Source organism: Abramis brama (assembly GCF_963993115.1).
Source record: "Abramis brama genome assembly, chromosome: 8".
In the NCBI taxonomy this organism is placed as follows: domain Eukaryota; kingdom Metazoa; phylum Chordata; class Actinopteri; order Cypriniformes; family Leuciscidae; genus Abramis; species Abramis brama.
Window position 1 is genome coordinate 32,274,279 of NC_139970.1, and position 25,671 is coordinate 32,299,949.

The following is a 25,671-nucleotide window of genomic DNA, read 5'->3' on the forward strand; positions in this document are numbered from 1 at the left end:
TTGTTTTTCTGACCAATGACAGAGAGAGGAAAAAATTAATACAAACACCAAAATGTGAACAAACTTTGCCATGTGAAATTTGTGCTACGAACTTAATGATACTTCAAACTGTGCAACTTGTTGAAGAGATATAACCATATAATAAGATATGGTTATATGGTTAAGATAGATATAAGATATAAAGTTATGTGCCATAACTTTTCTAAGCAGCTTGACTTGCGATTTTTATTTTAAAATGGCCAATAAACTTACAATGGATTCGGCTTGAGTCTCTCTTTTAGAGACCAAACGAAATAGAGACTTGGGCTCTTTTGTTTTGAAATTATCCACCTAACAACACCCTAGCAACCAGAACACCTTAACAACCAAATGGTAACACCCTAGCAACCATCTAAAACATCCTAGTATCATGACAGCCACTTTTGCACACCCATATTTTAGAAATTGGAAGATGCCTTTATCCAAAATGGCTTCAACATTGCATTTAAGTTAGGCTATACATTTTATCAGTTTATGCATTCCCTGGGAATCGAACCAATGACATTGACGTTGCTAGTGCCATGCTTTACTCAGATACTGTACAGGAAATGACACACTCACACTTCACCTTTAAAAAATGAAAACGGAATAAATGTAAACTGTATTTACAACAGTGACAATATACTTCAGTTGTTGACATGAAACAATAAAAGTAAAGGTGTCATTTCCATTGTTTAGCCGAAAGACGTCAGTTGTCTCTCCTCTATGTCAAGCACAGCGCCTGTAGCACTTGACAACAGACACAAATATTACACATCAGCCCTCCCATGTTCTAGGATCCTGGGGAGCATAAAAAATGAGTTGTCAGTTTTGTTTACCAGTTCTGCCAAAGTGTTGTCTCCCCAAGCACCTCCAGTAGCTTTGCACATAGTAATTAGATTTACAGGGAGTGCTGGGTCGTTATTAAAAGGTCCCTGAAGCAACTCATTTTGAGGTTTGGTTAGAATAGTAAACTCTGATCTCCTTCAAAGGCCAGCAGGTGAAACATCTGCATATTCAACAACTATAAGATGACAACCAATTTATGAAAGGACATTTTTTGTCTTTCTACTCTTTTCTACTTCATATAACTGCAATGAAAAAAGTGCAATACTGGACAAATCAGATTATACATATCATAAAACATAACGTATGCCACTGCAGGAATTGCACGGCAACTTTGACCAGAAGTTGAATTGTGTAGCCTCAAACTACTGATGATGTGCAATATCGCACACATGCACGAATGACAAATGTTTTACAGACTCAAACGTGCAGTTTGTTAAGCACTGACTGCTAGAAACTTGGCAGGGAATCAAAGTTCTGTTGCTGATAAAAGGTTTTATAGTAATGAATTGGGTGATACTGGGTCCATAGTGCAACATGTGTGGCCTTGTTACATAATAGTGACTGATTACATTGATTAGTTTTCTTCAAGCAGAGTATTAGTCTGACTGGCACTCCAGTGGCACACCTTTTTTGACTATCTACCTTATTTTTTATGTAAGAGTGGGTTTGTCCATTTTCAGCTTGAATGAGAGAGGCCTCCAGTTATTTCAGCTGTACAGAAACAGTGCGTTATATTGCAAACTGGTATATAAGGTGGTCGTGAGTTATTAAACTGTGGGCAACTTTGCAAACAGACACCTTACTATCTTCAGATTTAACAATCTAGACTAAAACATTTGACTTGATTCTGTGGTCCTCTTGCATATCATAAAAAATAAATTGACAAAACCACCTGTATGACAAGAAAGAACGTTTCCAGCAGGTTATCACAAGGACATCTTGACCCTGTTTTGCTCGATTCTGTTTTCAAGAATGTCATTCATGCACAAGCAATATTTCATCCAGTGTGCACTCCCTCTGAGCTGGGTTTAAATTGTCAAGTCTATATATATATTATAATGCATCATTCACTGTGGGAACAAGTCCGTTTACACGACAGGAATGGAATTTCCTGTTAGGTTATAACTGTAAAGACATTATGCTATGCTTTCACACTACTCTATACTTTACACATGCTAGGAGGACTGACTAAAAAAAAAGATCTTATCACGTAGTATTTTCTAATAAATTCTGCATCCTATCATAGTGCAATATATTAATAAATCTCTCTACAATCTCAGTGAAATAAACTTGCCAGGGAAGAGTGGGTCAAAACACTGAGATCCCCTCCACTAGGGCCAATGCATATTATTATTTTCACTGGGTTGTGATACCAAAGTGCGAAAGGTTTAGCCTTTTCACTCAGCACTTAACGTCTTATTTAACCCTGAGCAGCATAAACATTCTTCAAAGCAATGTTTCACACTTTCAATTTGATAAGGGTTAAAACTACGCTATGTAGCCCTGCACCACTGCAAGTATATGCATGCGAGTATTGCAGTGTATGTGGATAGTTGACCTATTTTAAGGAATTTTCTTTAGAGTCTGTTTAGATTAAAATGTATATTAATATACAAGGGGAAGAGAGAGAGAGAGAGAGATGCAATGTCATGACAAAACATGTCAACTACTAATCAACAGTGTGAAACAATAACTATGTTCTTAGTTTAATAATTTCAAGTGTAAAAATGCCTCTATTTTGAGAACCTGTTGCATCTAACAAGACTATTATTTCTAAAGTGCTTTTTCAAATAAATACATGGACATGAAATATTGATTTGAGTTGGAATATTCAGTTTCAATATTCAATATTCAATTATTCTCACACATGGATGAGTGAACAGTTATACAACATCCCTGCTGTGATTGACCAATCAGAATCAAGTATTCCAGAGAGCCATGTAATAAGGATGGGTAGTAGTTGACATCGAAAACTGTGTCTAGTGTTATGTAGTTTTACATAATTCATCTAAAATTACTATAAACAAAAAAGTTACATTTGTCTATCGTTATTAGCCTATACATGCATTGTGCGCATAATGTTACAAACTAAAGGCAAGGTAAACGTGATTTAAATTTATGCGTATATTTGAAACTAAAATCTTGATGTTGAGTATAAAAAGTTCATTGACACGTCATATAGTAACTACACAGATGCACTGCATGCCACTTAACGGCCTATGCCTCTGGCGTTATGATTATGAAATAATCATGTCACGGAAGTGAAAGAGCAAGCTCAGGTGACATCGGCAACAAATTCACTTTAAGTCTGCAGAACTAAAACCTTCCTTTCGACAAACTAACAGAGTCCTATTTAAAACGTAAATATGCATTATTATTTTTAAACGAAGCGATAATACAGTGTTATAAGGCGTCTAAGCTTCTTAGGAAATGGAATAATCGTTCAGCATGGGTCAGTCGCGCGCCTTATATTACTAAATAACGATGATCATAACTCTGCATTACAGTCATCAGCCTGTAATCTTCATCCATTCAAAGTTTCTTTAAGAGTGCGTTAATTGCAATGAGATTATATGAAGTTGTATGCGCTATTTTGATGAGACTAACCTGAGATGCCTCCGCCAATCACAATCACGTCGTATGCGTTCGCAGTCATGGTGCTGTTCGTCTCTCTGGCGCTCAGAGCAGAAGAGCCGCTCCGCATCTGTGTTCAAAGCGTTCTGAGCCCCGCCCCCGCCTCCCATCATTGGGAAAGACAGATTAGAAGAGCACTGGGGAAAATGCACCGAATCGCCCTTCTACATGCCATGTATGTAATGAATGCGAAGTCACCATGATTTTGCTAATATTTTGTTGGTCCTGGAACAACAAAAAATTTGTCCTAACCCTATACCACCCCTAAACCCAATTCTACCCATAGCCTACCTAATCCCTAAAACTAGAGGTAAATTATAACAACACTGGTGTAGAAGCACCTAACCTAAACTTGACAAACTGTGGACTTGTCCCTTATATCTGATTGGTTTATTGGAATGTTGTTGCAGGATCAGCAAAGATGTTGATCAAGGAAAATTTGCACTTGGTGAAATCACGTTCAGCTAAGTTTGAACTGGATGACATATTTTGATTTTCATTTTAACAGTACAACATTATTGTGCAAATAAATATTCATAAAATAACACTGCCAATCCCTGCTGTAAATATATAATATTTGATTCTACAATTGAAAATAAAAGAATGTATGAATGTATTGTAAAAATTAAAAAGATATTTAACACGTGTTGAATTAAACAATATTATTATTCAAATAATATAAAAGCAATAAGCCCTGTGAAGCCGTGGTTTACAGTGAATTTAGAACAGTTAAGGGCATCGTTAGACAGGACGTGGAGCGGAGTGCCTAAAACCCCTGTTCTAAATTTACTGTAAACCAAGGAACTGTTCTCATAACCTGTTTTATTTATTTATTTATTAACAAAATAGGCTATATGATATTTCCTCAAGCACATACATCTACTTAGCTCTCAGCAAAGTACTCTTCTTAATAGTTTATACCAGACCAGTTTGCAGCATAGCACGTGTTCACCTATAAGAAGAGATAGTGTAACTCGATGAACATACCATACTTAAAAAATAAAACTTAAAAAAAATAATTCCTCAGCACTTCAGAAAATTAAAGGTGAATGATGCAAAATAATGCCAGCAGGGGTCACTCATACTTCATTACATAAATAGTAATGGCCAGGGAATGAAACAAGTGTGCCACAAAAGTCCTGTAAACTCTGCCCCACCCTCACCATGTAATCTGGGACACGAGACAACCTAACAAATACATTTTTACCAAAGATGGTTTCTGTCATTTTAGGTAGTTTTTATCACGCTGATGTAAGTTGAAGTGTTAGTTTTTAAAAAAAAATAAGTTCGGTTTTAGTTATTTGATATTATAAAAACAGGGACGTCATGGTTGATAGCTGAGACTGACAGCTTCTCTGAGCTAAGTCACTGAGGCACCAAATGACTTTTTTTGGGAACTTCGGAAGGAGAATGGGGCTTTAACTTTAATTTCCTACATTTCCATAACTGTTTATTTCACACCAACATAATGAGTTGCTCTGCAGTAAACTGTAGCCTACTTAATGTTTCTGTGGAGGTGTGAGCGAGGCCTTGATACCGAGGCTCCACTTCACGCTCACTATTGCGCAGACTCAGGTTCCAAGATGTCAGCGCCACTGGGACATTGGTGGCTTCACTTTTCTACAATGGAGGAGAGTGAAGGTGCGTCATCCATCTTTTTTTACAGTCTATGGAATGAAATCAAGGCTGTGTGTAGACCATAGATATATGGTGTAGACATACATCTCTTCAGTGGATCGCACTATTATTTAATGTGTTTTTGAATTGCTGAAGAAATTTATGCTGAAGAAATACTGCAAAGATATCTTTCCAAGAAATTTTAGTAGGCAAAAATCTCCAGACAAAATGAACTGTGGAAAATTATAAATGATCTACGAAGTTTACACAGTTTTTTTTAATAGCAGATAGAGACCATTGAAAACACGGTTGCTGTGTCCCAATTCAGAGGGAAGGCCCCGATTGCATCACCGCTGTGTGACGAAGGCTGTCCCAATTCAAAGGCTCCTTCAAATGCAGCCTTTGTTTCCCATGAAATGAAGAATACAACTGATGGATCTTTTGTGGCATTCACTAGGCCTACTTCAGAATTCATTGTGTGCCAGTGACAGTGCCAGGAAGTGCTACTTCCGTAGCAATAAGGTACAAGATACTGTCCTGTACCGTGACTTATTCACGATACATCATTAGCCTTGAGTACCTTATTGCTTATAAAATGGTTACAAGTTACCACACACAATACAAATATTAAAGCCAAAAAATATGTATCAATGCAACTTTCATGAAGTAGCCTACTAAAATCACTCCCTTCCGCTGGAAAAAATAGTCCCTGACCGTGAGAAGTTACTTTATTTCGCCATTAGATGGCGGCAAAGACTGTCTTTATGAGTGAGTCTGTCGACAAGACTTTTATTTTGGAAGGAAAACCCCTTAACTGTTAAAAGGACAAGATATTGCAGCGCCGCCGACATTCAAACGGATTTTTTATAACGAATATAGGACTGACCTGAAGGAAAATGCTACATCTACTGTAAATGCAGCAGGTACACTTGCTTAATCACAATACTCTAAGCTTCAATGAACAATATCAATGAGAATATATGTTTAGTTTACTCCTTAAAACTGCAGTGAACCAAAGACCGTCTCAAAAACGTGGTTTGAAATCGCTGGTTTTTCTGACGTCACAATCCACCTATAACCATTCAGGTCAAAGCAGGTGGAGGCTAATTGTTTTGCATATTAATAGAACCGTGTAAACTAAATGAGGCAAGGGTGTAGATTTACATTCAAGCTATTTTAAGTCATGAAGAATTTTTTTTTTCAAGGAAAAAACGTTTAAATGTAATTTTGGTGATCAAAAATGAGTTTTAATGGATACAATTATTGACTACAGGGGGACTTTCATTCTGTTTGGCATCCAGTAAAACCAGTTGCTTTAGTTTTGTTTCCATTGGTGGAGAAGTATGCAAATAAACTGGACATATCTGGACTATACATTGTGTTTTGTATACTGTATTGTGTTGTGTTTTGTGTGTAGCCTCCTATGGACAAGTGTTGCAAATTAGCAGTTTTGCTATAACACTAAAAACAATGTATCTGGTTTGTCCAATGCTGTTGTTATGTCCATATCAAATAAATAAATAAATAAATACATAAATAAATAAACATTGTGGACACACAAATTGGAAGTTTCTTGACATTAATAATTTTTTTTATAGAACTCTGCGCATCTGCTGAGATTAAAATGGTCATTTAAAGTGTACAAACCAATCTACCTAGCAACTGAAACAATTTTCACTACAACCGATAACTGAAATGCAGGTAGGCGGTGTGATACGAGAATCATGAAATTAGCTTTGGTCAGTTACCCGGATGAGTGGTCTGAATATGAAGTATTCCAGATCACATTATAATCTCATGGTTTTGAGACACTTTACATATTTACTTGAGTACTCATTAGGATATTGTAGGCTCCTCCAATAGGTTCAAGAGGATTTTTCAACACGGAAGTATGCTATTTTCTGTGAATGTGCGAGACTTCCAATTCAAGTGAGCTGTAAATGGAAAAACTATTTGCACTACAAACCAGTGTGTTTATAATTACGACAATACATTAAAATAATAGGGTAAGAAATAGCCCACCAGTTTGCAATATCAAGCAGCATAACCAGATTTTTTGTACAGCTAAAAATAACTGGAAGCGGATGACACCGGAAGCCAAAACACATTCAATTTACAAATGGCCGTGTACACTCTTATGTGAAAAATAAGGTGGATATAGTGTTGCAAACCTGGGGGACCCCATAGGATCTGTTGTACAAACTAGAGAATGTATGTCTTTCAGAAACTCAAGGATTTCTGAAAGACATATAGTCATTTACCAAATTTTGTGCAGTATCATTTCCATTTCCTTCCAAATGAAAGATGTAGTTCAGGTGTCTTTGCAGAGTAACCACAGGTGTAGTTCATGAATACGATCCACTAAGTTTGTCAACTCAGAAGTGTCCTGTATACCTTTTGTCTTTCAAAACTTACAAATACTTTTTTGTTTGAAAGTGTATTAGCCTACTTTGTTTGTTATTTTGTTTTGTACCCTTTTTTTTGTATTGTTTTGCATGCACTGTGTCTGAGTTTGCTGCCATCTGGTGGATGTAGTCATTTAGGTCCTGCCTTTAGTCTCACACTTCGGACTATGAGACATATAAAAAACATCTTCTTTGAACCTCACTCACTTCAGGATGAGGCTGTCAGGCCTTACATTCTAATGTCCATAATGAGCATCTAATCCAAATCCATTATTGATCTCATTCTCATCTGAGTAATAAGCAATTTACCAAGACCTCAACACAAGCCCATCTCTCTGCACTCCTTAGGGCTGGGGGGCACACTATAGATAAAAGACTAAGATATATATATATATTACTGTCCTAAATCCCACTTCTGACAGATGCATATGCCTTTCACTGAAATGTTTGTTAAAAAGTCACTTAGAGTCATGAAAAAGTCATTGGTAGTGCATACAATGTTTATGCAATGATATCCAAAATAAGAGTTCAAATCACATAAAATCAAACTTTAAAGGTATAGCGGAGGATTTTTTACTTCCGGGTGGATCACCTATACTATCGGTCCTCCTAATTGTCAATCATTCTGGTGAATCAATCAAACTTATTCAAAAAGTGGAGAGGGCGGGTCTTATCTAAAATTCGGAAAGATCCTCCACTATACCTTTAATTATAAAGCACCTTAAAAAACACAGAGTAATTTAAGTAATTAAATAAAACACATTAAAAAATACAAAGAAAGAATTAATAAAATAAAACAAGAGAAAGTAAATATTATATTTATAAAATAATATAAATTTCTGTTTGTAGTCCTAAAAGCTTGAAGAAAGTGTTCATGTCATGGGTTCCCTCTGGAATTCCAATTTGTTTTTTGTTTTTTAAAGTTTATTTTAAATTTTCACAAACAAAGTTTTTAAGTTTTCACATTCAGTGCATTGTTTCTGTGTAATTATTTGTTGAATTTACTATCCATCTCTGAGTGAAAATTGTACATCCTACACAAACATTTTTGGTCAGTTTAATGGGGTTTAAGTGTGGCAGATTTTGATTAGAGCAAAATAAGGTCTGGTAGATTTTGATTACTGGTTACCAGAATAGTTACCATTACCATTACTCAAGCTTACAATTACTCAAGAAATTCTTGAGTAAAAAAACCCACAAGGTTTTATGTGCTTGATGAATTGGTCAGCCAATTGTTTAGCAACCTACATTTTAAATAACACAATAATTTGTGTTTTAATTATGAATGTCTGATTTATGTTGTATGATCTTATTTTACTCATAGATTTAAAAGCAATTTTCTGCATTCCAGGCAACTCATAATTCTGCCACCTCTTATTTGTTAACCTATCCCTTTAAGACTTGGGATATTTGGACCAATTTTATGGTACCTTTTGTCATTTTTGCACCTTGACACTCATATATGCTTTTATTGCAGAGAAAAGATCTACATGAACATTCATGAACAAGTATCTCTTTTTGTGTACCTGGACTAAGGAAACGACTTAAGGTGAGTTTTTATTTTGGTTGAAATATTTCTTTTAAGGGAATGTGAAAAAGGATAAACAGTCAATGTCAGCCACAAGAGGGCATAGTTGCTACATTAGTTTATAGTGTGCAACACAGAAAAGCAACATCAGCTAAATGAAGATGTTGATGATATAATTTGGAATTACTTAAGCATATACCTCCTGATACTCCTAGTCATATAATAGGTTAAATAAAATAAATAAATAACATTTTGTTGGAGACACACTCCAACAACATGTTCAAATACAATGCCATGTTTTATGGCTGAATGAGGTTCACATCCTTTTACAACCATTTGATTGATATACAGTTGTTTCTGCTTCTGTTTAAATAATTATTTGTCTGTTTTTACTGACAACAGATTTTATTGCAAAGTAGCTGTGCAAGCCAGTGAAGTCCAGTGAAGGAGGATCGTTTCAAAGAAGAGTGAGTAGAAAAAACAAATAGTAGCAAATAACCATTTCAATTTCAGTGTTGAAAAATTGCAGCTGATATTGGCTTCAGTCTAATAAAGTTATAGGACAGAATACTATGCTGCCTCACATTGGTATCTTATGAGAGATCAAAAAGATATTGCAGACATGTGGGGATTAAATGATCAGAATAGCTCTTTGTCTTTTATTCATGGAATTTTTGTAACTTGCTCCTTTACAACCTTCTTGGCTGGAACGAACTTACCTTTTTGTGTTTTAGACGGTTAAATATGTTTTTTTCCCCCACACAAGACACCACACAAGAAGGAAAAGTCACACTCTTGGGCCAAAATTGGGACTGGCTTCAATTAACAGTAATCAGGTGAAATATTTAACCCCGTTCTGTTTGAATCACCTGTCGGTTTTGCTTGAATTATCACTTGTTTTAGAGGGGATAAAGACACGCACGTGTACAACACCTGGAACGTTCTGTTAGAATTAATGGAAGGTCAGAGAACAAGATGATGTGTCATTTTGCTGGGTGCCTCGACTGTGCAGCCGATCGTTTAGGGAGATGTCTTAGGGCAGCCATAAAAATTACAGAGAACTCAACTGACAGCTATTATGTGGACTGTCTGTCATGCTGTCAAATTAGCCATTAAGTTAATTATAGCCCCACTGAAAGTCACATTGTATGGAGGAGCCAAAGTATGTGTAACAAGACAGCTAGCACAAGGCAGCCAGTCAGACTTTAAAAACAAAAGGGCACTGTTTATTAGATTCATGTGCAGAGCCCAAAAAGCTGTCATATTTGTAGTGGAGTACAAACCTGTCCAGCAAGCAAATTGTCATAATTTCCCAGCGGTGCAGTTTCAGCAGTTTGTAGAGGGTGAATTTATTTCCACAGATTAGAGAAATTTGAGGAACAATACATTTTCTTTCGTTTTTTTATATATGGCATTTGTCATTTACTGTACAATTCCACAATTCAAACATCATAGTTATTATAACTGTACGTGATTAGCTTGACAACTTGCTGCTATTATGTGTCATGAGCCATTGCGAGACTTTGATGATGAAATAAACATACTTAACACTGACATTTTCCACATACAGTCTGGCATAGTAGATCGCCGTGAACCCCACAGTAAAAACCTGAAGGAGGTTTACAAAGTCTATAATTGGCACTATGATTTGTACAAGAGTATTTTTCATTGTTCAAATATTAAGCCGGTATAATGAAGCAAAGATGTATGCCTGGAACATGTGTGCAATTCCAGAGACCTTAAAGGGATAGTTCACCACAAAGTGAACAATCTGTCATCATTTACTAACCCTTTTGTTGTTCCAAACCTGTATTTCTTCTGTCGAACACAAAGAAGATATCTCAGGTTTTGTTTTTGTCTATACAAGTAAATGGGTTTAAGTGTTGTTTTGGACTCCACTGACTTAGAACAGTTAAAACAATCTTCTTTTGTGGTCTGCAGAAGAAATAAAGTCATTCAGGTTTGGAACGACAGGAGTAAATAATGAACTATCCATTTAAATTCTATCCTAGTTATAAATCAAACTTAGGCTATATAGTTCACCACTTGCATTGTCTATGCAAACATCCAGCCTTCTGTCCTGGTCTGTGTATCAAATCTCTCAGATAGTTTGTAAAACATAGTTCTCCAAAGTGACTCCCCCTCAGCTTCACCAAATTTCCTTCAAGATTTACAATGTTGTTGTCGGCATCCGCTATTCAAAACAATGGAATGCAATAAAAGTAAATTGATTGGCTGAGCGCATGCGCAGGTGCGACGGCCGGGCCGACATCTGGAAATCCGAGTGCATGCGACACTTTACATGTGATTCTTCTTGAAGTCTTGATGGGTTGTTGGCAGTGCTAATGAATCGTAAAATGGTTGCTCTGAATCATCAGCAATAAAGTGTACCTTCAACTTTTTTTTTTTTTTTTTTTTAAATGTGTTTCAGCCAGAGGGTCTTTCTCCATGACACATTTATTCAGCTGCACTCCTCGCAGCTGCACGCAAGGATGTAACGGTAAGTAGCGGTTATCCGTGTCCCGCCCGAGCATCGCAGACGTACCGCCTTCAGTTTGGAGGTGTGTGGACGGCAGCAGAAACACGTGCTTTTGAAAGGCTGTTTCAGGACAGAGCTGAAAGAGATCAGCGGGTCTGAGCGGGACGTGTGGCTGCAGTGACCCTCACATCGAGCCAGGAGAACCATCTGTAGAGCATAAAAGGTTAATTTAGTTCCATGTTTGAGTAAACGGGTGTTACTATCTTTCTCGTCACACATTAATTAAAATTCATCTATCTATCTAGATAAGTATTGGGGGAAAAAAACAGTAGCCTATGGGAAAATATTTGTGTTCTAAGACTATTGCCCCAATTTAGTTTTCTAAAAGATTTTTCTAAAAATAAATTTATCATACACGAGTGTTTTCATGGCCAAAGTTTAGTAATCGATCGTTTAGTGGTTGTCGAACATGAATGAATGAATTCAAGGCGCACGTTTTCATTATGCAAAACTGTTTATCTTTACCATATGCGATTCTCTTTGAACCTCACTAAAATAATGTGTGTGTGTCTGCCACTCAAACCAGCAACAGATAAAGGAGAAAATTATCATTTAAATCAGACTGTACTTTACTGTTTGGTGATTGTGCCACATCAAACCACATTTACAGAATTCAATCGATGTGTCAGATGTGAATATATTCAGGTTATAAAGCATTTTAGGTTCTTCTGATCATGTAAGTGCATAAAGAGAAAAAAAACTATCTATCTATGTCGATCACTTGTAAAATATTCATATAGGCATATATTGTAACATTTTATGATGCCACACAAAAATGTTTGTACTACAAAAACTTTGTAAAGCCCAATTTTTTGAAAGAAATTATTTTCAGTCTCCATTTCTTTAGTCCAAAATTGGCCTTCCCCAAAAACTGGAATGTGTGTAAGATTTTCTGACTAAGCAGTTTTACCAGTGGGCATCCTTCGTTGTCTGCACAAGTATTTGTAGTTATTATAAAGAAAGAGTCCTGTGCCATCCCTAATTTGAACCCTGTGTCAGAACTAAGATAAGTTTCCTGAGAAAGTTTTGAGAAAGTTTGCAGTGTTGAACAAAGAAAGCTTGTGTATTCGCTCACTTTGACCTTGCACCTGCATGGTGATGGGAGCGTGGTTGATCTCTCCCAGACCTGGATGCTCGGGCTACTTGACTCCCCCAAATACCTCAATCTCACAAATTTGCCTCATCTGCTTTGTGAGGATTGTTGTGTGACAGATGAAAGGCTTTGCACTTCGCAGGACCGATTTATGGGGGTCAGTGATCCACCTGGCTACATCGCTGGAGTTCACTGGCTGATAAAGAGAGATTCGCTCATCAAAAAAAAAATCTCCCTTTGAAAAGCTCTGTCCTACATAAGAGTTCCCTTGTAATTAAAGGTTAATGAGTGATGCTCATCTGCAATGATAGACACAAACGTGACCCAGTTCAATGGTCTACTGATTCGGAATATGAGGTGCTGGCCAGACCACGGGCCGCCACATTCCTGAACACTCCGTAAATGGACTCCTATGTCATGTTGTCTTTCAGCTGCATAGTGTTAGCGGAGTGTCACCCCCATTATAAGGAACACTAGCCTGTCTGAGGCCAAAAAGCACCCGATATGCATCACTCATGGTCCGACATCCATGAATGAAGCGGCATTGACTTGCTGCTTTTAGCTGATGTCATTATTTAATGTCACCTGAAACTGTAGGCATATGGCCATGTTCGTAAAACAATCGGAGGATAGATGTGGGGGATTTGAGGGGGGGGGGGGGATTTCAGGGTGCAGTGGGGGGTGGGGGGGTGCAGTGGAGGTGTGTGGCCACAGAAGATGAATATCCAAGGAAACATGGCAAGGTGACAAAAGCTGGGCAGCAGATGTAAGCTCTTCTTCCCCTCTATATTTATCTCAGAGTGACTGCGCAGGTGGACCCTATTGTGTAGCACTACTGAAATTTGCATGGAAGCAACAGCCATCCTCATAACTAATGCAATGTGTAATAGGCTTCTTTAAAGGTGACTGAGTTGAGCTTAATCCATTGTGCTGCTTTTAGACAGTGGGCCTGTGTACATGCCGAGGTCTGTCAATCAGAAACTAATAAAATATTTCACTGTTGGGTTAGTTGTTTGATACAAAATGGTCTGGCTAGTGGCTATATATACAGTTATTGCTTTTAACCAGTAGAGCTGATTTTCCAATTCACAAGCTCTCAGTTTGATTCAATATTGTTTGATTCCGATTCATTTGGGCATATTTCAGTTATAAAATCCGTTTTGCTTGCGTATCAGAGAAATGATCTCCCAGCTGATGCTGTAAATTACACAGGGAAGCTTATAAAACTGTTATAGAGTTATTAATTATAGAGTTCCAAGAGTGCCGAGTCCAACAACACTGAGTTTGTATCACTCTTATTGTCTGTGTTGTCTGGATTTGTTTGGAAATATTAACTTGGTTATTGAACTTGTATTAAAAAAAAGCAATATCACTCTTAAAATTGTGCTGTAATTTTTTTTTGCGAGTGGTACTAAACTGGTTGCACTTAATGCTTTTTGATTCACTAAAAAGAACTGGCTCATTTGAGTAATTTTTTCAGGAATCTGATTACACTGGTTGCTCTGAATGGTTATGATTCACTAAAAGGGATATTTGTTCATGAATCATAATAGTCTGCACTTAGGTACACTACGTTTGTTGTATCATTGAAATTCAGAGTGCAAACTCACATAAATTATGACCTGCTGTATGACTGATGGTGGTGCTTCATGAACGATTCATTCATTGTCTGTCACTGACAAATGAAAAAAGACTCAGGACTCGGGAGGTTATTTTTCTCATAATTCAGCCTATTCTCGTGTTTAGGGAATTTGCCTTTTGAAAATATAACTTTCTATCATCAAATGGACAAAATTACTTGAATAAAGATTAGCTAATTTTGCTGAATAAAAGTCAGAGATAAAGACTGTAAACTGATGAGAAGGAGTACAAGGAGTGCGCCACTGAAAACGGTACAAGCAAAATAAAGGATAGTTTTGGGGATTTTAGGAATCTATATAGAGATTATGATTAATTGGAATATCAGTATTTTATAGCCCTATTCACAAATTACTTTCTGGAAGCAATCATGTACGCAGAGTCGATTTTAATTACTTTAGAGAGATTCAGCTGCTTTATTTGGATCCTTGAATGGAACTTTACCTAACCACGTTCGTTTTCCATTTTCTACTCACTGCTTTTGGATAATCACGCTGTTTGTCTGGTAATTAGAAAATACAGTTTGTGTAATTCTTGCAGAATGAAGATTTTTAGCTCCAGCACAGGTGGCTGACTAGCTCATCTTCAGTTTATTGGATGTTGAATATTTGTTGACACAGCCCAGCTGGGTTTGTAAGAGCGGGAGCCTGAGAAACTCATTTCACAAAATAACAGATCATGAGAGGCTGTCCTTCTGAGGGGAACAGGTGAATCAGAGCATCTGGAACTCATCCCATTTATTATCGATGGCTTATTTTGAGGGGACATATCTGAGGCACTCTATTGTTTCGATAAGCAAAAAATGACTCAGGCATAACACTGTGTGGAGCCTTGGAACTGTGCCACCTCCAGACATTTTATGCACCTCATGAGTGCTTATTTCTGGCGAGGCTTTAGGCCGCACAGGCAGGCAGTGTTCCTTGCCAAGGTGTCAAAGTAGTTAAAGGTAGAGGTCATTAGAAAAGCCAGCCATGCTATCTGATTCAATAAATGAAAACAAGGTTTCTTGGGTTCTAATTATGAGGGACATCCCTGGGGTCAGTGTTTAAATGTAAAACCTTCTAAAGCATCAGGAGACTTGATTTGTTTTTAAGCAGCTTGTTAGCAGAAAAGTTGTGGGTGTAGAGAGTGTATTGGCTTACAAGAAGACCTGACCTCCCAGACCATTTTTTTGTAATTCAATAAGCAACAAGGGAGCTCAATTTTTGTGTTCCTTTCACTTGGATGCTAAGGCTTTTTTTCTCCTCCATACTGATATGAGACAAAAAAACATGTGTACAAATAATCTGAAATCAAGTTGCCATTGGCGAGATACGGGAGTGTCCATTTGCAGTGTCATCAAATATCATTTTGTGCATGCTAGTGTTTCCTACCAGTGTTTTATTATTTATATACTATTATAATATTTGTGAAGATTTTTATTGGCTTTTATTTTTATATTTTCAGTTTTCATTACAATTTTAGGTTATGTTTTCTATATTTGGTTTTGAAAAAATATTTTGTTTTAGTAATTTTTTAACTTTAGCATAGTTAGTTGCCAACAGTTTTTCATTTTTAAAGTTTTTCTTAGTGTAAGTTTTTCATTATATTTACTTAAATTTGTACTTAAATACTTTTTCATTATATTTACTTAATGTTTATTTAAATTACAGAAAACTTAACTTTAAAACTAAACACAACAACAAACACCTCATAAGATGTAACAAATGATTGTTCAGAGCCGTTTCTGAGTTCAATACTGACTCCCTCACTGAACAGTGAATCATTGTTCACTCACTGTTGAAAGGGATAGTTCACCCAAAAATCACTTACTCATCCTCAAGTTGTTCCAAACCTATATGAGTTTGATAACTTGATAATTTTAATTTTTGGGTGAACTATCCCTTTAAGTTATTTTTCAGATTCGAAATGAACTGGCAACTGTTACTGTTTTGTTGTATAAATGAATAATAGTGTTTTAAATTTTACAAAAAAAAAAATATTACTGGATACAAACTTAGTTTAGCTGAAATTTTGGATCAAACAGGCAGATATGTTCTTAGAAAACATGATGACATTTTTTGAACCAAACATTTTTTTATGGATTTTTAACATATTTATATGGCACAAATACAATCAGAATCACTAGAGTGACAGCATCACAATTTTGAGTTCTTACCTTTGAATTGCATTTGTAGATAGGATGTGTGATGGTCTCAACAAAATGATGTCTCATACACCTGTCAGGATCATTGTCCCCTAAGTGTCCACTCTCTGCCTTACAGGTGACACCCTGCAGGATAGTCAGCAGAGGACATGTGACCAGAAGAAGTAGAATCCCAGGCTGGCCCATAGCGACTGAGTTCCTCATATTGTCCACAGCTTCCACAGGTAAAACAAAAGAAAGCTTGACCGTCTCCTACAGAAGGCAACGAAGAGGTCTCCACTGTGTTTTTGATGCCACATAAGTGAACCGAAACATGTAGTGAGCGTTGTCTCTAAACTCAGCCATCTCCTTGAGTGGCCTGGATGTATCTGTGGGTAAAGAAAGGAACCACGGTTAGTCCAGGATGCAAGCTGCAGAAAAAACACCCACCTGAGAGCGCGATTTCAGGTAATGTTTCGCATGTTACGCCCAGTTAGCGGAGCTGTTTAAGTTGTTAGTGGAAGGACTGGGCAGGTGAGGTAAGGTGCAACGTAAGGGAGAGTGGGAGTTTGCCTGCGTGAGAACCCGTCAGTGACAGATGACCCGAGACAGACGTCTGTTGTGCCTCTGCCAGCTGGTTAAGGTGATTGCTGCCATGTCTCTAGCCAGAAATAAGTGGGCTGTGATGTATGAGGAGTTCTGGCAGACCGCTGTACTGTTATTCTAACAATCTCAACACTGAAAAACACTGGTGTTTTTATTACAGTGAAGAAACCTAATATATTAATAAACAGCCTGGAGCAAATTTCCCCAGAAATGAATTTTTCATAAAAAGAAATAAGTCTCGGTGCAAGTTCTCTCATGACAGTAAAACAATTGCCAAATTAGGTACACATATACTTATTTTTTCATGAGCTTAGTGCTTTACAGTCCTCATGACAATGTTTCGTGTGTGGCAGTTAAATTCACTGAGCCACGACTGCTAAAAGGTTTGGTGTAATGAGGGAGAAAAAGAGTAGCAGAGCCCTTAGGATAACCGACTCCACAAACCTGGATCAGACAGAGAGGAAATTATCATTCACTAAAACAATACCTTGCATTATGTCTAAACCTCTTTCAAATTTTATTTCGAAACCCGCAATTGCTCCGAAATCGCAAACACATCAGGCTAATTTAAAACTTTCTCCTTGTGTTTTTCTTACCAGAGCGACTCATTTAACTTTAGCATTCCTCGTGTAAGGATTTTAGGTATCAATTTGCCTGTTTAAATAAATACTCCCTGAAATGTTTAACTGCACCGGGGAGCATGTGTTGCTGGGTTTACACAAGCACACATCACAGTCTGTTCTTAACTCGGATGCTCGTCATTTATTTAATATCGGGCATACCAGCCGCCATCTTCATCATCATCATCATGCCCAGGCACGACTGTTGACATTCAGACCTGGTTGAGAGCGTCTGCCGCACTGATCTGTAGTGACTGTAATGGGCCTTAACAATGCAGTGTAGACACTCCAGCTCAAAAGATAACTACAGATCCAATTTAGTTCATAAACAATGAGACGGTGACCTCATGGCGTAACCATCCATGGCAGCTTCATCGGTTGAAGGCTTCTAGTGCTATAAGGGCAGTTGTGGGTGTATTGATCCATAGTTTTCAGTGTAAGGTAATGTTGACCACCACAGCGTCCACACCTGCTTCGGCCTGTAGATTTATAAAGCCCAATGTGTCTACAAACAGCAGAAGGACTTACAATCCCCTCCGAGACAACATCCACCACATCTGTCCACCTCAGACCAGAAGAATTATTTCCCTCTCTGGCTTTGTATCTCCTTTTTCAATTTGTAAACTGAAATTTTTGAGTTTATAGACTAGGAAAATGAGCTTTGACATGCTGGAATCTGACCTCGCAACTATCTGATGCAAGCTGTACTCGAATGTTTCCTTTAATTAGATTTTTTTTTTTCAGAGACAAGAATTTGTTTTGCTCAGCATAGATTTTTTTTCCGGAGGTGTCTAAACTTAAGTGTCTAACCCAAATTGTTTTCCCCTCCACAGTATGGTTCATTGTAAAACTTCTAAAAATGAAAGTCCCTTTCAGGGAAGTCAGTTCACTTAGTGGCCATAATTTGCAATTAACTGTTCCAGGCAGCTATTTCAGGCACGCAAGACCAACCTCTGTCTACTTAAATGGGGAAATACCAAAATCTAAAAAAATAACATTTAAAAAACATTTCAATCATCACAAAATTATGTTGTTATGTTTTTTGTTATGCTTAAATTACTTTAAATTGGCATATATTTCAGATTGGTCCAGGTAATGCATGTGCAGTCCTACGCACGAGTATCAGGACACTGATCGTTTTTATGGCAACCGGAACTGTTGGTGATTGGCTCTTTATTTCGAAGACGGTACTTTTTTTCAACATATTTTGCATTGCAGTTTCTTCCATGCATAAGTAGAGTGAACCATATTGGTATATATACAGCTTTTGCATTTACTCGCCCTCATGTCATTCCAAACTGATATGGTTTTCTTTATTCTGTGGAACACAGAAGAAGATTTTGAAGAATGAAAAATGAAAAAAACGTGTGTTTTTGTATATACAATAAAAGTCAGTGTTGTTTTGAACCCCACTGATCTTTTTTGTTTGGATAAAAACAGTTGAAACCTTCTTCAAAATATCTTCTTTTGAGTTTTACAGAGGAAAGTAATTGGAATGACATGAGGGTGTAAATTATTCTGGGTGAACTATCCCTTAATACTTCCAAGTTGCAAGATGCAAAACAGGGTATTTTTCATTTTCACTAACTGCCAAATATTATCCCACAAGAAGAAAAAAACAATAAACAAATTTAAGAGGAAGGCAGGAGCCAGGACCGGGTGAGACATGCCATAACCCCATTGCACTGAACTCTCAGACCCAGACTGCTCGCCTAGGGACTGTGTCCTAACCGGGAGTCCCGTCAGCGGCTATAAACGCCACTTAGGGAGCAGACCCCTGGAATGAACTGTCCCTAGGCACGGCACTGGTGGTTGTGGATAGAGTATGGATCTTTTGATCATTGCTGATCCTCTCAGGCCATGGCAAGGCTAGAGAGGGGCCTCGCCGTCTGCACCATTAGGACTGTGAAATTCCTGACATTCAAAAGCAGCCACAGGTTAGGGGCCGTATGGTAGGAGCTGTTGCAAACTATTCAGTGTTGCTTCTCACAGTCGCATAGTTAGTGTTTATTTGATTTAGAGAGTATAAAATGCCATGGGAACACCATGAGCTTTTCATTTCAGGGCATCTTCCATTGGTGGTTGTTCTTTGCAGACACTGAAAGAACTCAGGGGATCATGGGTAGGCTCTTGATATCTCAGTCTCCTGTTCTAACCCTTGATGCTGTTTCTGCTTAAGATAAAGCACAGACTGTCATTTTAAGGGCTTGGATTATGTGGATTGAGACAATTGAATCCACGTTATTAGTTATAGCTTCCTCAACATTATTGTGTAGAAACAGGCTTATCTGAAGTTAGAGCTCAATTTTTGAGGTAATCCATGTCAAAGTCTTCTAATGCCTTCAAACAAAACTATGCTGAGAAAATAATTGAATTTGAAGAACATTTATTAACGATTTAACGATAATAAAATTGCTTTTGTACAATAGTTCAATAAACAAAATGTTATTATTTTATAATGTTACTTAAACATAAGTAATGTTATTACTTATTTTAGACACAATATTGGATATTAGTTCGTCTATTTTTGCGCAGTCAACGAAAATAGTTCCTAGTCAACACAATTTTGTCTCAGAGCAAGTAGACACATTCCTGACTGAATTAGTGTTTTTAATCAAATTGTTTGATTAAGTTATTCACTGACTCATTTGTAAAGTCACTAGCTGGGTCTGAAATATGCTGGGTCCTCAAACTGTCAGAGTAGGTACTACAATTGAAGAAGAACTTGCAAGTCAATTCTATACAGTATGAATGAAATCCGAATGTGCTACATCCGCCATGTTGTCTTTTTCATGTGATTTACACTGTCAGTTGCCTGGCTTCACTGCCATTCACAATTAGTAAAGTGTCTGTCAGATGCGAACTTGAGAATCTCGGAAGTAGTAGGTCATCCGGGTACTTTCAGTCGGTACAATAAATGACTCAGTGACTCAAATACAGTTACTTGTCACCACTTAATGACGTAACGATGTAGAAAAGTGTAGAAAGAATCACTGAAAAATCCCCACCACTTAACGGTTGTATAATTATAATTAAGTATATTTGTTGGTTATACAAGAAAAATGAGGTAAATCACTTCATGTTCCCTGTGAATCACTCAGATTTCATTGTACAGCTAGAGTACTTTAACAAGGATAATCAAACTTCAGAAGGGTCTGACAGCAGCTGAGTCCACAGTTGTTGAGTGAGGCGTGTGGCCGCCTAGTATTTGCCAATAAGCAGAATTGTCTTCTCAGTCACATTGACATGCCCAAACCCCCTCCTCCGGCGAAGGGGTTACGTCACTGTTTTCTGCTTGTTTAGCACCCTATTGTTTGACCGGCTTTTAATAAACCAAAGGGCAGATTCCTGCAGGGATCACCCCGCAGCCCTCCTCCCATGCCCATCTGCAACACAAGAAGCATGCCAGGGGCACTGCCACTACACGCAGACGCCAGTAACCCGCGTCTCCAGAGCTAAACCCCACGCTTAATATATCCCCTGTGATAAAGATAAGACAAACACAATGGATTTGAACGTAGTTTGATGCCAATAGCCGGGGCACCATGTGAGCCATCGCTAAACTAATGTTAGCTTTACATTTGGCTTCTCAGAAAAGCGCCGGTCTGATTGGAATGCTAAAAGATGAAAGGGTCTGCGCATAGCAAAGCTGTGGTGGGGTTTCCAGTTAAATTAATTAGAGACCCTGATATACTGTCCTGTTAACCTTCCCGCTTTAATGTGATGTGCAAATTGACGGCTGTCGTCATCTTCTAAAAATACCTCAGGCTTTAATACTTGATTAAGTCGTCAAATGACTATTACATATTGATTATGAATGAGTTGCACACATAACACTGGTTGACATTGCCAGCTTTTACATCTAACATCTGGGGGGGAAGTGTGTTCTAGCTCACCTCTTCCTCGAGCTCCATAAACAATCCTCAGAATATCTATGATTTCTCATCTGGTGCGCTCGGCTAACGACCTCTGGCTTTGCTGCTTGTATTGCACAGACAGGGACTGAATTCTCAATATAATGCTGATGACTTCCCTTAGCAACCACTCTCCCACAGCACACATTATGTGAGCCTTATCATATTTATCACAGCCGTCTTACTTTGGCTATGAGTCACTCTGAAAAAAATCACTATGTATCTGATCAAATCGAATTAATATGCACCGTCACTCTGAACTCAGGTAAAAACTGGACTCTTGCATTGTGAGGTAGATCGATGACCATATTTTGCTTCTCAATTCTGGCTAACAATGCATTATATTTAAGAATAAGAAATCAAACACACACACACATACATATATATATATATATATATATATATATAAAATCAATCAATATTTATATAAATATTTATATATAGTATACTTAGTAATATATGCACTGCTGAAACAAGACAAACAGTAAAACACTAATGTACAGCGATAACCTCACCGCCAGTAAAAAAGTAACTCTGATGACCCGGTCACCTTTACAGCGCTGGTGGTCTTACCTTCTGCCTGGTGCTGTTTAACCTGCAATATCCAATCCCAGCTGGCTCCTCTAGGACAGAAATGAAATTTCTTAAGCAACAATTGCCTTTAGATCTCTCCCTCTCTCTCATCCACTTGCTCTCTCCCCTCTCTCTGTTTCTCTTTTACTCTCTCTCACGCATGCCGATTGTGTGTGAGCTCTGATTCCTTCCCCTCCCTCTCAGCTCCCCTCCCCTCCGCTTCGACATTCACACCCCCTCTTTTATTGAGGAATCACATGGAAAAGGGAAAAGGATGGATGATGTACGTCTTGGGATGGTTGTCAGATGTGGAACGTGACACAGATGTCGTATATCACCTTAGGGACACACATACTCGCCCCCAGCTGCCACACCAACAAGCAAATGGGGATTCCAGCGAAATCACAGGAATGACCAAAAGTCTGGCCCTCTTTTACGAGGTCCAGGTTATAAAACTGTTAGCGGAGTTAGTTTACTTAAAAACAATTGGTCTTCTGGGTTTCTTGCTGTCTTTCATGAGACTTGGGAGGTGTAACTCAATTCAGCTGGAAGCTATTTTGAAGTATGTATGCAGTTATATGTTGTAGGAAAATGGAAAAGAAAAAAAACCTATTCTCGACCTCGAGAACAGCTACAACGGGGGATTGACGATTGCTGTGTTAAATTTACATCTTTATACGCTAGCATGAGTCTTGAAATTCGTACAAAATGCGATGAAATGGCATTAAAATGCAAAGCACATAACTGCATTCTTGGAATATAAAATAAAAAACAGATGTGCAATTATGAGTTCCCAATGAACGCATAATTACTATTTCACATCTCTGACATGGAGAGAATCCAGCAAACATTTCTGTTTTTCTCAAAGTTTGTCCTCCTGTGGCCAAAAAATGTCCTTTAAAGATCATGGTGGAGTAGGCAGTTGAAATTAAATTACCGCAAATATTGGCACTAGAGGGAGAAAAAAAAGAGAGATATGGACTTCATCTGAAAGGGAACTGAGGGTTTGTGGCTTGACATTATCTGATTGTCAGAACTTATCAACTTTATCCAGCAGTTTCCATGATGCTAAGTTTGAAAAAGAAAAAAAAACTATTTAAAAATGACTCGGTTTGAAGCTTCTCGTGTACACACAGAAATGAAAAGGGCAAAACAAACTAATTAAAACAGAAAATAATGACTAACATACAGTTTTACAAAAGAAATGCATCAGAAAATGTGGCACACACAAACCATCATGCAAAGTTGGAAACCTCTTGAGAAAAAAAGACTGTGCTAAAAACTCAGGAGGTCAAAGGTGGACTCAACATAAATTACCTGCAAGACTTGGTGTGACCTCACAAATGTTCTCACCTTCTATCCGTCGACCCCTTGACATCACCATCATTAACAACCAGCAACTCCTGTTCACACACTGCAAATCTGAATTGAAGTAGATTAGTGCAATGCTAATCCAAAGTGGGCTGATCATGACAACAGGGTTGGGTTACATAGCCACTAGCTGGGTATTTTAGTGAGGCGCACATATGCATAGAGTAAAAATAAATCATTTCTCTGAATCGTTTCTATGACTGCGAGACAAATGAATACTGGTGCTGACCTGGCATGTCAGCGAGAGCAAAATAGCCTTAGCAGAGATTTCCTCCAAAAGCTTCCCGTCCTGGAAATGAGCCCTTCTCATGCCTGTCCATCATATTTTTATTGTATCCAGGAGCATCTGTAGTCTTTCAACACTCATCTATTCTTTCAACTTCCGTTTTGCTATCTGATGTGGCACAAGTATCATATCAAGTGATTTACTGTCTGCATTTGTCCATTCAGTTATGTCCATCTAATACGCTATTATTTGTTTCAGTGTTTTCAAACCTTTTTACAGATGAACTGAAATTTTCTAGAAGGACAAAAGTATTGTCGAAAGACATTGTGTTTGCCGCAGAAACTGATTTCATCAAGTACATGTTCCTGGAAAAACATCTTTGTGGATCCTGGAACAACATTCCAATTAACCAATCAGATTTGAGGGACAAGTTTACAGTTTGTGTCAAGTTTAGGCTAACAACAAGGGTTAGGTGCTTCTACATCAGTGTTATTCACCTATCATTTCCCTCTGATTTTTATGGATAACTTATGGGTAGGGTTAAGTTTAGGGGTAGGGATATGGTTAGGACTACATTTTTGGACAGGAATGTTGTTCCAGGGTCAACAAAATATGTTGACCCAGGAATGCATCTAATTCGGCAAAATCCAGACATGCGTGTTTGCCAGCCTTGATGTCGTCTTACATGACAGTATTTATCCATGGCTTTCATCCACAGATTCATATCGGTCTCCCCAACTAATGAAATTGGCTTTTATTTTTACCCACAACAGACAGACCGAGGGTTGCAAAGCAGCTTGTCAAGTGAAGAACACAAAGCGAGCCAAAGTTTTCAAGCTCAGGATTTGATCATGAAGTCTCATTTCAAGCTACAAGACAAAAAGGTCTCATAATTTTGGGTGATTTATATTGAAACAATGCATGCTGTCATACCGTCTTCCAGAAATGAGCTCCTCTGGGAATGCTGACCTGGATGAAAATAGTCCATAGTCCTAATTTACAGCCAGTGTAGAAAAACTTGTCTTCCTCTAGATATTTAAAATAATACTTGCCAAAGACAACATTGCAATGATCACTGTACCAGGTCTGGCAGGGACAAACACATACCTACTAAAATAAGTACTTTGCAAAGAAATAACAGGGAAATGCATAAAGAATTCAAGCATGATTAAGATTTCTGTATGAATTAGTCAGCAGAGTGGAGTCCATTATGTCAGTGCAGTAAAAAAAGAGCATCTAAAGGCAAAACAGAGGAGAATGTAACTGTTTCCCTATGTGTACCTGAGGCAGAGACTGGCCTACAAAAAAAGAGACTTAATTCTGCCTGTTTTCTATCCCTGTGCCAATTCCTGTAGGCACTGTCAAGTCACTGTAGCTGGGAAAAGGACAAGGCAAAATGACCGTCCACTAATTTCCTGAAGCTTTTTTTTAATCAAATGAAAACCCTTCTAAAAAATAAGTAGGGCAATCTCATTTAATCGTGTTGTCTTAGGAAGTTGCTGTACGTCGTATGTTCTCTTAGATTAAACAAATCTTTGAAACAAAAAATTAGCATACCCGGTTAAAAGAAGTCACCGCTCGCCACAGATCAGATGCTATTAAAAAAAAAAAAGTCATTTTGTATTGAGGTGGGTCACGTGGGTGTAGTTTTTACGAGATAATTACAATTTTAGGAGGTTCTCTTGTTCACTGTGAACCCAAAGGAGTCATCTATTAAAGTTGATATTGTGCGTACATTTCTTTATTAGTAATGTTAAAAAAGATTTTATTATGAAATGGCAAGACTGGTACTGTAAGACTACAACAAAATCTGGCAGAATTTTATTTTTGTTGGAAGTGTGTGAAAATTTGTTGTGTAATTTGTGGATCCCTTACCAAATGCTGTATGACTGATATCAAGACAGGTTTCTCTAAA

The 25,671-nt window shown here is 37.8% G+C and overlaps 2 protein-coding genes across 2 annotated transcripts in view; both read right to left on the reverse strand.

The window, feature by feature from the left end:
• mao (monoamine oxidase) overlaps nt 1-3,589 on the reverse strand; it is a 41,350-nt gene extending 37,761 nt beyond the window's left edge. The window contains exon 1 of the mRNA XM_084123131.1: nt 3,475-3,589. Coding sequence (XP_083979257.1) covers nt 3,475-3,571 — 97 coding nt within the window. The 5' untranslated portion in view covers nt 3,572-3,589. The remainder of the gene's footprint in view (nt 1-3,474) is intronic.
• Nucleotides 3,590-10,264: 6,675 nt separating this feature from the next.
• Nucleotides 10,265-22,288, reverse strand: ndp (norrin cystine knot growth factor NDP). The gene is made up of 3 exons (XM_084122887.1): nt 22,160-22,288; nt 16,480-16,835; nt 10,265-11,737 (listed from the first exon to the last, which is right to left on the reverse strand). Exons 2-3 carry the CDS (start codon nt 16,669-16,671, stop codon nt 11,513-11,515), a joined length of 417 nt encoding a protein of 138 aa, XP_083979013.1. The 5' UTR covers nt 16,672-16,835; nt 22,160-22,288; the 3' UTR covers nt 10,265-11,512.
• Between the last annotated feature and the right edge of the window lie 3,383 nt (nt 22,289-25,671).

What these genes read in the sequence shown, in the direction of transcription:
- ndp (XM_084122887.1), bottom strand. Translation starts at nt 16,671, where the DNA reads ATGAGGAACTCAGTCGCTATGGGCCAGCCTGGGATTCTACTTCTTCTG. An exon ending in TCTACAAATGCAATTCAAAG is followed by an intron (nt 11,738 to 16,479) that starts GTAAGAACTCAA and finishes TATGCTCTACAG; the next exon opens with ATGGTTCTCCTGGCTCGATG.